Source organism: Argiope bruennichi, chromosome 6 (assembly GCF_947563725.1).
Source record: "Argiope bruennichi chromosome 6, qqArgBrue1.1, whole genome shotgun sequence".
In the NCBI taxonomy this organism is placed as follows: Eukaryota; Metazoa; Arthropoda; class Arachnida; order Araneae; family Araneidae; genus Argiope; species Argiope bruennichi.
Window position 1 is genome coordinate 109,039,454 of NC_079156.1, and position 13,580 is coordinate 109,053,033.

At 25.0% G+C, this 13,580-nt stretch overlaps 1 protein-coding gene across 2 annotated transcripts; it reads right to left on the reverse strand.

The window, feature by feature from the left end:
• Window positions 1-252: 252 nt before the first annotated feature.
• On the reverse strand, window positions 253-13,410 carry LOC129972909 (RNA-binding protein 48-like). 2 transcript variants are annotated; one of them, XR_008784913.1, is made up of 7 exons: window positions 13,170-13,410; window positions 11,769-11,959; window positions 8,150-8,292; window positions 5,442-5,806; window positions 2,913-2,987; window positions 2,077-2,173; window positions 253-901 (listed from the first exon to the last, which is right to left on the reverse strand). XR_008784913.1 is itself a non-coding variant. In XM_056087223.1 (5 exons), exons 1-5 carry the CDS (start codon window positions 13,281-13,283, stop codon window positions 2,937-2,939), a joined length of 864 nt encoding a protein of 287 aa, XP_055943198.1. In that variant the 5' UTR covers window positions 13,284-13,410; the 3' UTR covers window positions 2,751-2,936. The 2 variants fall into 2 exon arrangements, 1 of the variants encoding a protein (XP_055943198.1); XM_056087223.1 differs by lacking the exons at window positions 253-901; window positions 2,077-2,173 and having other exon boundaries at window positions 2,751-2,987.
• Window positions 13,411-13,580: the final 170 nt, after the last annotated feature.

The window sequence follows — 13,580 nt, forward strand, 5'->3', positions numbered from 1 at the left end:
AAAATATACAATCTGTATTAAAAATGTATTATTTACAAATGGAGGAATAATTTAACATGTTCCAATTCCAACTCATTTCTGACACCATTTAAAAAATAAATTTTTGCAAAAAGTTAAATTTTATTTTAATATATTTTTTTATCATATTTTTATTTATGATTTTATAGATATGAAGATATAACTTAAAGAAAGTTGTAAGACTTTTACAAAAAATATTTCAAAATTTAAATTTTCCAGTCATAGTCATCTGAAATATAAGATAAAATATCACATACGAATGCATTCTTAATCCTAAAAAAAAAGTTTTTCCTTATATAAATAATGAAGAAAATTAAAGATAGTCAATACTTTAAAAGATAATTATTTTTTACATCAAGTTCTCACTCTCTATATATTTTGAAGTACTATGATTGGTTTACATCTTACAATAGTAAGGAAAAAAATCAGATTAATATATGAATTTCAATTTAAAATCCCAGTTGTAATGACAAATATCATTTTTAATGAAAAATATTCCAATAACCAAAGCAGTATTTGAACATGTATCTAAAAAAGTTTTTTAAAAAAATCTTATCTTGACATTTTTTTTCACCACAAAATAGTCTTTTAGTAGCTGCAGTCACAAGAAAAACAGTCCTAATGATTATGATTTTGAAGAGCCAAGCGATGAGAACGCTTGTGTCTAGCAAGACTGCTACTGTGACGAAATGTACGGCCACAAAAAATGCATTTGAAATGTCGAGCAGAATCGTGAGTGTATAGGTGGCTTTGCAACTGATATTTTTCTCGAAAAACTTTTGGACAAGAAGGACAGCTGAATGGAATTTTCTCTGGATAATGTGTGCTCTCATGTTTAATAAGAGCTCTCTTGTTGGTGTAAACAAAAGTACAGAATCTGCAGCTGAAATGGAAAATTGATACAATACCCTTATTAATAAACCTGGCTTAATATGACAACTGAATTTTTAGATTCATTACCAGAAAGATATATTTTTCTTTTCAATTTTGGAAATTAATACATATAACAAAAATACCATAATAACTTGATCCATGAACATAAGCAAATAAAAATGTTCAGAGTAATATTATATAAGCTAGATAACTATTTGCTTCAGTAAGATTAATTTTCTAATTATGTATATATACAGAGTTTTTACTGAAATAACTATTAAACGCTTCTTAAACTTTCTGCATCAGCAATTATATCTAGCTGACACAAAAGTAAATATAAGTTGACAAACAAACAAAATCCGGGATGCTCTCAAATCAACTTTTTCTAATATCTGCATGATATGGTTGATTTCATGTTAAGTTTTATAAAATAGTTATGAACATCTATTCTCTATCACTTCTGTTATACAGACTGAGTCAATAATTTTATACAGATCTATAACTTTGACATCAAGATCATGTATCAAGTTCATCTATGTAGTTTGTAGCATTGTTTAGATGCTGCAATTGCATACACAGAAAAAAAGAGTAAAGAACCATTTTCTGGGCAGATTAGTCCAGAATTCATCAAAATTTGGATAAGGATCTACTGTTCTGGTAAACAAATCACATACCAAATTTCATTTATTTAGTTTGTTGTATTTTATTAATTATTTTGTTCACAGACAGAAAGGCATAATTACAAAATTGCAAAGAGGGTTCTCTGCTTGAAAAAAGTTCAAAACAAGATTCAGCAAAATCTCAAAGTCAAATTTTTGATGATTATGTATTTTTTTACATACATAGATGTTCATTTTCTGATCAGTTTTGTCAAATTATGATTATGGAACTTTACTATATAAACGAACATTCTAAATGTAAAGAAAATACTATGCTAATTAATTATAATTTATAAAAATAAAAATTATAATCATTTAAAATATTATTTTCAAAATAAAAGACCTATGTAGCATCTTTCATGCAAGTTAAATAACAATGAATAAGGGTAAACAATTTCAAATTAAAATTTTTTATTAGTTCAAAACTGATCATCAAAAAGATAATAAATTTAAATGTCTTCAAAAATTATTATTGCTAATTTATTAATAAAAAGTTACGCTATTTATATTCAAAAGAATAATCCACCTGTAATTAGTAATAGGAACTGTTGGTGCTTCCTCCAAAAGTGTATTTCCATCAAAAAATGAGGAATCGGAAAGTGATTTTGAGCTAAGTATCCTGACTGAAATTTGGAAATAAATATATAAATAAGGAGGAAAAAATGGTAAAAAAATATAAAATGTTTTTTTAAAGACATTTATGCACAAATTATTAAAATTTTAAAATAATGCATTTTCAAAAACAGTGTTCATTCTGAAACAAATAGTATTATGTAATATTATCATATACATATAAAATATGTATATGTATTATGCAATATTGTCTATGCCAAAGATAATATTGACATAATATTCCAATCCATAAATTGCAAAAGACAGTTAAATAAAAGTTAAAAAGCAAAATAATGGATTATATAAAAATACAAAAACATTAATTACTGCCTATTAGAGGAATTTATAGCAAAACAAAAACATATATACAAACAAAATTGTAGAATTAATTTATATTAATTAACTAAAATAAAATACACTTAAAAACTACTTTTTCTAGAATTAAACTGTATACTAATTAACCACAAACATAAATCATTATGCATCAAACAGTTAATTATATACATTATATATTTCAATAATTACATATTTTATTTGGCAATGCATATCTTTAAGCATTTATATAAAAAAAAACTGTTAAAACATATGAAGAGTAAATTTTAAAAACATATAAGAAATTATGTACAATCACAGAAGTGATTCTACACACACACATACACAAAAAAAGGGGGGGAGGAAAAACTTAAACATTATTTAATAAATCGATCATCTAAAAATAAAGCATTCCATTCATATTATGAAGAAATCTACCAAATTAAGGCAAACTGCCCATAATCATAGTCTCTTCCTTCTTTTCAAGCTAACTCTCACATTAGGAACAGACACCTAAAGACACGAAAAAAATTAATTGTAAAGAAATAACATATGGAGAAAATACAATTATGAAATATAATATACAAAAAATAAAACCAAAAATATAGAAATAGCAATTATATACAAAACTGCATTTACAATGCTGTATTTTATAAAGAGGAAAATAACAAACTTTGAATAATCAGAAAATTAACAAAGTCAATTTTGGCATTTATACAAAAATAGAAAAAGAAACTTATATAATAAAAACATACAAATGTATATATTTTTATATAGCTGATGTCTCAGTGAATCAAAACAAATTAGCTGATTTCAAAGCTCGGTTTTACAAAAGTTAGTTGATGTGTTTATTTGAAAAATATGCATTTCATCTCTAATTTGAAAGCTTGCATACAGTGCTATTGGCAGCATCAAAAGAGAAATACTATAGAAAATTCGATAAGAATTCCGAAATAATATTAAGTATACCACATAATAAAAATAACACGTGCATTCAATATCAGCTTCTTTTTCTAATTTTGCACTCAAAAGCTGAATAGATTATTTTTTGAAATATATGTGTTTCAAATAAATATAAGTCTTTGTTGCACAGAAAATCTTTGAAATCAAATATTCATTTTGAGTAACAATATAAAATTTATGAATTTTTGTAGAACACAATTTGTTTAGGAATCTTCTTACATATATAATTCTTATAATAATTACCTTCATATACACACAGAAATATATAAAGCGAATGGGTCCACTTATCAGATTATTTTTAAAAATAATTATTCTGTTCAGTTATTAGATAAGCATAAACACAAATACATTACATGAAGAATAAAACGGAGACAGGCAAAATTAAGCTAGTTTATGCAAATTTGTAGGTGGAAAAATTCAGGAAAATTTGGTATTATGCTGTTAAAAAAAAAAAAAAATAGCAATGCATTTGGTTAATTTCTTAATAATAAAATTATGTAAAAAATTGAGCACAATCTATATAATATCAAGATTTATGTAAACTATGTAACATATAATAACCAATAAGAGATTTTGTCACATGTATATAATATTCATGAAAAGGAATCCATTCAACATTTTTTTTAAGGAACTATTTTATTTAAGAAATATAGCTTCTAAAACTGCTTTTCATAGATAGAGAAATGAAAGAACAAGTTTTAACCCTTTGCATTCGGATGGTGACTCTCACTCACCATTCAAGCTAGTGCATCAATTTGACATTTTATTTATTTATTTATTTAATTTTAATTATTGAAAATACTGCATAGTAACAAGTTGCAAATCAATTTAATGGGAGAATCCAACTTAAAACAACTATATATATTTATTTTTCAAAACAATGAACAAGTCTTTGTATTAGGTATATAATTATGCATCGAATTACTTTTCCAAGTGCAAAGGGTTAATAGCCACATATTCTGAAAAAATAGAGAAAAACTTTGTCTGATCAAAGCAAAGGGACAGATCCTAAATCCACAAAATTAAAATCTAATTAAGATTGTACAAGATTTTTGCTTTAAAAGTGGTATGGTAAAAAATTACTGAAAATGGAATAATTATGTTTATGAAAATAATTAATTTTTCAAGCACATAAATAACATAAGGCATGTGCAATGTAAATAATTATTTTTTATATTTAATACTAATAGGAAATTTTAGCACTAGTCAATAAGTTGCTTTCCATTTTCCACCGAGCAATGAAAATTCAAACTTTCCCATATACTAAAACAAAATTATCAAATGAATAATACGTGTAAAAATTAGTATAAATTTAATTAACTTTAAAAAATATACATAAAAATTTGACATAAGTTACTGATTTCTTTCCATAAAAATTTTGCAAATAATGCTTTCCTTGCATCATTTAAATACTTTTTGAAAATAATAAATACTTGTTAACAAAATTTTGAATTATAATTGTGTAAAGTTATTTATAAATAACATTTCAAAAAATAAAAATCAAATAGTAGACACAAATTATAATCCTTGGATAATTTATAAATAATCAAGATATCATTAAGAATCATGTAATTATTAATAAGACATGATTCTTAATGATATCTTCAATCTTTAAGAATCATGTATTATTAATAATCATAATTATTAAGAATCATGTTTCAGACAAACATCAATAATTTCAATTTCCTCATTTAAAAATTAACATTTCATTCAATTACACCTCATACTAACAATTGTAAATCTCACTTTATCCTGTTTTTCCTTATTCCAAAATTAAACATTGCATTCAATTAGACCACCCCACATCAATAATTCCAAATCTCACTTTATCATGCTATTATATATAAAATGTAATCAAAAGAATGCTCTGTATGTGGAAAATATTAATTAGAGATTTCATTTAAGTTATTCAGTTTGCATATTGAATAAATTATATATTCTTGAGTAATAGTACATTATATTTTACTTAGTTATAACTACCAATAGTTAAAAACATCCACTTACCTGTGCAACTCTTTTTCTCACATCAGAAATGGTTTTCTGATATGAAGAATCAGCTTTGTAAGGCAATTGACTTTGAGGAGCAGATCTTAGATCAGATTGTGAAGAAGCACTGCTTCCTGCAGAGTTCCAAGCTAGTGGTTGATTTGACCGAACCTGGTGAGGAACGAATGAACTTGATGTAATTCTTTCTCTATTTTGCACAGGTAAGTTTTCCAAAGGAGGCACAGGGTATTCAGTGTATTCTTTTCCAGCCCAAATATAAGTAACAGGTTGCAATGAAGGGATATTGGATAGCTGATTTCTTTGAACTTGGCTGCTAGAAGCATTACGTTTGTGTTCATTAGCAGCATTTGTATTATTTTTTCCTAATAAAAAGGGAGTAAATGATTCATTTAAATGCTAATCAAACTGTATAACATGGTCAATTAAAAAAAATCCTAATATATAAGCATATCTAAAACTAATAATTGCAGTTTTCAGAAAAAAAAAGCAAATAAAAATTCAATATTAATATAACATAGTAAATTAAAAGAATAGAAAAATGTAAAATAATGTAAGAAATTATTAATTAAAAGAAAAAATTAACATACAAATAATTTTTATGTAAATCAAAGCAAAAAAAAAAAAAAGCTGACTTGATATAAATACTCTGAGTAAAGAAAGTTTTTTTACAATTATTGTTTTTAATGTAAATGGTGTTTAAACTTTTACTATTTATGACAAACACTATGATATTAAATAAAAACAGAATTTCCCAAATACATTAATTCATAAATCCCTATTTCAGTATTTTTTAAAATATATTTTGATTTAAATATTTTTTGATAAAAATCATAAGAATCTTAGAAAATCAACTAAAGAAACAATAAAATGTAGTTGAAAAAAGATAAAGTAAAACTGGAAGTAGAATCCAAACAATCCAATGCAAGTTGACTAAATAAAATACATATACATAAAAATAAATAGTAATTAAATGTGAATATTTCATTCAAACACACACACACACTTTTTTTTTTTTTGATAAAATTAGATGATTGAAAGTGGGCCAAGATAAAAAGATATACTCTCAAATATGATTAAAAGACATGAGAAAATGCAAAAAAAGTAAAGAAAAATATAGAAAAAAATAAACACTAAAATAATTAATTTTGATTATTAGGTGTTTGTTTTACAGCAAAATAATGGTGAACCAAATTGTGAAAATCTTGAAAATTATAGTAAGGAAATAGAAATGGGAGATCTAGAAATATTTAGATTAGCTTTATTTGTGGCCTAATGAATTACAATAAGAAAATTAGTTAATGAATTATAATTAAGTTAGTGAAAGGAAGATGAAGAGGCAGAGATTCCAAACACTAATTTAATAACGAGTTATAACGTAAAATAATTTTTTTTAAATATTGGAAAAAAGGCATCTGTAATTACTTTACCTTTTAAAAAAAAAGCATAAAAATTTGCCATATATTAGTGTGTGTCAAAAATATTTTGGAGTTGGATAATAGTACACCTTAGAATTACTAGTCAGAAAATTATCAAAAAGTTATTTAATTTATATATCATAGCATAAAGTATTATATTAATTTTATGTGCCTGATTAAAAAAATATAAAAACAAATAAGTACAAACCTAAGATGTGAAATTTCATTTTCCCTTTACAATTAAAAATACATAGCAATTTTAGTTTTATGCAAACAAAAGATTGCATTACCATTTCTAGTAATTTACATCATTTGTTTAAAATTTGTAAAAAAATCTGAAAAACAGAATTTGCAGTGCAATATAGTGGAGCGTTTGTACAATCTAGCAATAAGCAAACCTAAGGATTTAAGCATATATTATGAAGGCGAACTTTCTTAGTATTGTTTAGTCACATTTTCAGACCAACAAAAGCTTTTATCAGTGTTGGCTGAATATAGTAGCTATGAAATTTATGTCGTCTATTTATGATATTTTGAAAATTTTAATAATAAAAAAATCTATTGTTTTATAAGAAAATTTTTACACTGCCATTTTCATATGTGCCTAAATCATCACATGCATAACTCCCTCAAATCTCATTTTTATTTTACAAAGTTAAATTATATAAATCCTGTAACTTATATAGCCTTTTCAAGAATCACTAAAACAATTTTTTTGTATCAATTCTTAAAAACAATGTAAAAAATCAAGATAATTACATTCTGAAATCGGATATTGTATACGAATTATTATAAATATATTCACATCAATAAATTATCTTTGCTATTTTATGCATACACCTTACTAAATATTTAATTCCAACAAAGAAAAAGGATAAAACATTTGGAAAGGAGGAGAGGAATGGAGAATTTTTCTATGAATTTACAGATCAATTATTAAGATTTTTTAAGCAAGAAAATAATAGACTTTTAATATATATCTATAATTAAAATAAAATTTAATATATTATAGCTAACATAAATATAGTAGTAATGCAAAATAGAAAATGACAAACAATAGATAACTTCACAAAGTTGTTGTTTTTTTTTACAGCACTTTTTTCTGATAAGTAACATTAATATAAAAATATTGGGAAAGAAGGAAAAGGAGAAATTAAGAAAAAAAATTTTTATCTTATTTAGAAAGCACCTCTAAAGAAAACTTGGTATTTCAAGTTTAAGCATAGGCATTCAATTTATAGAAATTCATTAAATAACAATACTTTAAAATTTAAATAAAAAAAAAATTACCTGTTTTAGTTTTCCAAGCAACATATTTTCTTCTTTCTTGTAACTTTAATCGTGTCTCTGAAATTGTTTCAAATTCTGGTGCATAACAAACATGCAGGGTACTGCCAAGAAATGATCTATCATCTAAATGTTTTTTTGCAATCCTATAAAGGAAAAAATGAGCTTATGAAAAGAAATGAATCCTCAAAATAGTAATTACAGACAGTAAAAATTAAGGTTGAGAGTACAGAGAAAGATTAAAAAAACATTAACATTACAAGAATTCGTGTATTTTATTTATTTAAAAAATATATATGAATTCTTGAATTTATATATTTTTTTTAATATTCATTATTTTTCTATAATGAATATTAAAAGTAATAAATCTTTTATATCTGACATGATATTGTTTTATTTCTCAGAATTTTATATATTACTTTTAAAAACACATTTTATCTAATTGATAATATTGTTGTCAGTTTAAAGTGCATTATTAATTTACTTTATCATAGATGTGATTCATTTTGTAAAATTACAAGGAGTCATTTAGAAATTTAAATATCTAATATATAAAAGTGAATGTTTGTTTGTACCTTATGCGCTGCCATACCATTCAACCGATTGCAATGAAACTTGGTCAATTTATTGCTTGCATCTCTGCAAAGATTATAGGTATAGTATATTTATCACATCTAATATATAAAAATGAATTTTGTTTGTTCATACCTTATGTGCTGCCGTATCATTCAACTGCTAGCGATGAAACTTGGGTCAATTAATTGCTTGCATCTCCATAAAGGTTATAGGCATAGTACAGTTATCATATCTAATATATAAAAATGAATTTTTGTTGGTTTGCACCTTATGTGCTACTGTACCGTTCAACATATTTTAATGAAACTTGGTCAACTCATTGCTTACGGCCATACAAAGGTTACATTTTAAAATTGTTGACAGACAAACAGTAAACGGCACATGTCATTCGGAGTTAATTGCACATACATCAAATTAAATAAAAATATTATGACTGATGCCAATCAATGTGAGTGAAATGAAAGCGGAAATATTTAGTGCAAGTACTAATTTTTTCTTTTAATTAATAAATAATCATCTACACAAGATGCTGTTATTCAGCATGAAAAATATTTTGTCTGTGGCAAACCGCACATATTATTCTGAGTTTATTTTATACATACAAAATAGAATTATTATTATTGATGTCAATCAAGTTGTTATATATAATGGAAATTTCTGGTGCAAACAATAAATTTTCTATTTATTCAGTGAATCAACAAACGATATTTCGGTTAAACAAGTATATATTGTATTGATTGCTTCGTCAAAAAATATACCTCCCAAATGTTCGTCACTTAATAGATCTACCAGAGCAGCGTATAGAAATAAGAAAATTTGAGCTTTCCAAACAAACAAGGAACAATAAATGAGCAATGAAACAGATTGTTAACGAATCTCAAATTCACGTGCATCAGAATCTGATGATCAAGAATCGAAAGACAAAGTTCATATGCTACCTGATCATGTGCATCAGAATCAAAAACCAATATGCGGCAAGAAAAGAGGCAACTATTCTTAAAGGAAAATCAATTGCAGAAAATGCACTCATTCCACACATTCCCACTGACAAGTCTTTTGATTTCAAACGACTGCAGTTTATGATTCAACTTGCATTCTTGATGACCATCAACAAGGCGCAAGGTCAATCACTCCCAAGTGTGCAAATTGAATCTAGAAAATCCATATTCTTCATATGACTAATTGTATGTTGGATGCTCACAAGTCAGACAGCCAAAAAATTTATTTGTTTCTGCTGAGAATGGAAAAACCAAAAAAATTGTCTACCCTTAGGATCTTGAATAATAAAGTTAAAAAAAATATATTATTTAAACAACTCCTTTATATATTATTCAGTTTCAATGAATGTATACATTGCCGATAAGCAGATAAATATCATTCTTTCTATCATTTCTAATTAAAAAAGATAGCTATTTTAAATTTCAACATAATATTTCAAAAATTATTTCTTTTAAGGCAGCAACACGCCGAGTACCAGCTAGTTATAAATACATTTCAGAATATATATATATATAATACTAGTATATACTAGTCTCTATAACCTTATTAAAAGTAATATTTTGGAAAATAGATAATTAATTGCAATTGTAAAACTGTATTAATTGAATTAGAATATGAATTCCTATTAGAATTAAACAATCATGATCAACAAATTTAGTCTTTTTAAATATCATAATAAAGTTTTAGTTGTCTAATTTTAATTATAAACTTATCAATTTCTCATATATGAGAAAAATATTATAAAATAAATACCAAAAATGTTATTTTTTAACCAGTATTTATAATTATATATTAATTATTGAAATATGTTTGCTAGAGAGGAATGCATTTTAAATTCTCTTTTTTTTTATGATAAACTTGTAACTAAATGATATGGCAAACAAAATATGTTGTATAAATTGCAAGCATAATCATTTGGCTAAGTTTTACACAACTAATTCTTTTTCTTACTGTTAGCAAAGCATTGAGATATTTTTTTACTTTCTCATATATGGGTATAAAAAAAGTATTGTAACTATCAAAAGAGTAAATTATGATGCATCTCCACATTTGTTACTTACTTAAGTCCAAAAGGAATTTTTTTCAATTATTACTGTTTGTGATTACAATAACTGTGTAATATGCTAAACAAATGTTGCATATTACACATTGCTAACCAGGGATAGATACATAATTCCCTGCAACTTCTATGCCAATTTTTAAAAATCAGAGATAAAACAATACAATATAATAAATTTTAATTAGAGTAGATGCTGTTAAAATGCATGATTTTTTTTTTTTTTTTGTATGAATATTCTACACTTCACAATTTGAGGTGTAACACTGATAGAAAATCAGAAATAAACTTAATCCATCCAAAGTACAGTGTAAAGTCAATCAAGCTGTTTTTTTTTCATTTGATTAACAACCTAATTAGCAAATTCCTGATAAATGATAAAATCTTTAGGTTTCGATTCTTGGCATGCTCCAATTTGTATGAATATAATAGACAAATAATATATTTTTACCTATTTTCCACATACTACAATGTGAAATACCAGTCTGTTCAATCACTTTCTGAACAGCCTGGATTTTCAAATAATAACTGAATCATTTTGATACCAAATTAACCTCATTTAACATCTAGCATATCATACATGAAATTATGTGCCTATAATACTCCTCTGCCTTTTTCTTCTTCTTTGAAATATAACTTGACTAAGCTTTCTTAACTAAAACATTTCTAAGTATTTTTAGCTAAGCCTACTAATATCTTTTAAGATAGGGTTTCTTCCCCCCTTTCTCTAATAATTAACATAAACTGAAATCTACCTGACAATGTCATTTGTTAATTAAAAAATATATATATATTCTAGTATTATTTGGCTCTTTGATAAACATAAATGAAAAAATAAAAAAAAAGAAAAAAAAAAAAAAGGATCATTTTCTACCCATCTAAGCAAATGCATCATTTATCATTATTAGTTTTGAAAAAATAATTTTTCAATTTTTTCCTTTACTTTTGGTTAACTTTTTATAAAACTAAAAAATAAAACCTTTAATTTACCTTGCAGCTGGAAATAAGTTATATTTCACTAAATAAACTTCAGTGAATTCTTCACAAGGATATTCATCTAAAGGTCTGAAGTCTTCCACTGTTCCATACTGATCACAAAGAGCTTGTAGCTCCTCGGCTCCACCAACAGCTGGAACATTACTAATCAAAAGGTATACAGATTCTTGATTTATAGTATAAACCTAAAACAAGATTAAAATTATTGAAGATTTTATGGTAAAAAAAATCAAACTACAAAATTTTCCTTAAATGTTTCTTTAATCAGACTACATTAAATTGCACATAGTCATTTAGCACTTCAAGAACTGATCCTACACTTTAGTAACAGATACGTAGAAACTTATAAATATTAACAGTAACATAAATATGGCATAAGAAATATAGGAAACATGGCACATAAAAATTTTTCTAAAAGTATCTACAAGATTGACTTCCTAACTATTAAAGATTATGTTAAACAGAAGTAAAAATGCCTATTCCAGGTTATTTACCATTTGGTAGGACTGGAAAGAATGATTAAACTATAATATAAAATTATTCATTTTCATACTTATGGTAAAGTTAATTAAATTTAATTATTTTATTAATTTCTTTTATACCTATTAACTCTTACAGCTATTACAGAGCCTTTGCTAATTGTCCGCGAATTATCAAGCATGTGACAGTTATCTTTCCTTATGGTAATAATCAAATTTTATTGTATTAAATTCTACTCCCTTTACCTGAATTTATCGATACCGGAAACACAAATGGTTTATTCTGTTTCTCCTGTATAATACATGACATCCTAAATTTTATTAGCTGAAATTTAAAGATTAACATTTAAATAATTTTACTTGATTTCTTAACTATTAATTGGTTTAAAATAGTTTTAAAATTTTAAATAAATACTTTAAAAATTATGCTCGACATTTTCTTTTAAAACATATTTAAACCATTAATGCCCTCAGGCAAAATACGTTTTGTTCTACCCATAGAATTAATTTAAATTACTACATTAGGAAAATGTTTTCAACGAAACAGAACAAATATGTATTTCTGGAGATAATCTTAAAAATATTCAAAAGTCAAATTACCATATGAATTTTAATATAATATTAACAGAAGCTGTGAATGCTTTTTAGGGCAAATTAAATATGTCTTGTAATCATTAAACAATCATAAGATACTCAATTATTATAATTACAAAAAGGTTATTGAAAGAGCTTACCAATTATTTGGAGTAGACTTAATTAATCGCTGACTACTTTTGAGTAATCGATGTTATGTATAAAACCATAATACAGAATTTATAAAACTATTAAAGTGAAAACATATCAAAACAAACGAAATAAAATGAATAATAATGTCATAATCCATTTAAAAAAATAGCAATAAATATAGTACTCATACCTTTACGGCAGTATCTTTTTTACCGTCTCGGTACTTTGCACGAGTTCCACATATATTTTGTTTCACATGATGAGGATACACAGATATAGATTTAAATGAATAAACTGGTTCCATATTGCATAAAATTGAGCTGTAACAAAACAGCAATAGATAAAAAAAAAAAATCCAACAAAATGTTCCTTTAAATTATGAGTTGTAAATTTTTAGCCAGCGAAAGAGTTTTGTTTACATTAATTTACGATTATCGTTAACATGCTGCCAAAATATAAATAAACTTTAAGCAAATTTTAACGAAAAAAAAATTTTACTCATAAAACTGAATTCTGTAAAAAATGTCATGATAAATTTAATCATCGCGGAAAGCTATGTTTTTATGTGTCATCGAAAAAAAGCAGAATTAAATTGGTTTAA

Bases quoted from the DNA above. Each gene is read 5' to 3' on its own strand.
- LOC129972909 (XM_056087223.1), bottom strand. From the start codon at position 13,283: ATGGAACCAGTTTATTCATTTAAATCTATATCTGTGTATCCTCATCAT. The intron at 11,960-13,169 runs GTATGAGTACTA...ATCTTGTTTTAG, and splicing joins AAAAAGATACTGCCGTAAAG to GTTTATACTATAAATCAAGA. The intron at 2,988-5,441 runs GTAAGTGGATGT...TCGTGTCTTTAG, and splicing joins TGAGAAAAAGAGTTGCACAG to GTGTCTGTTCCTAATGTGAG.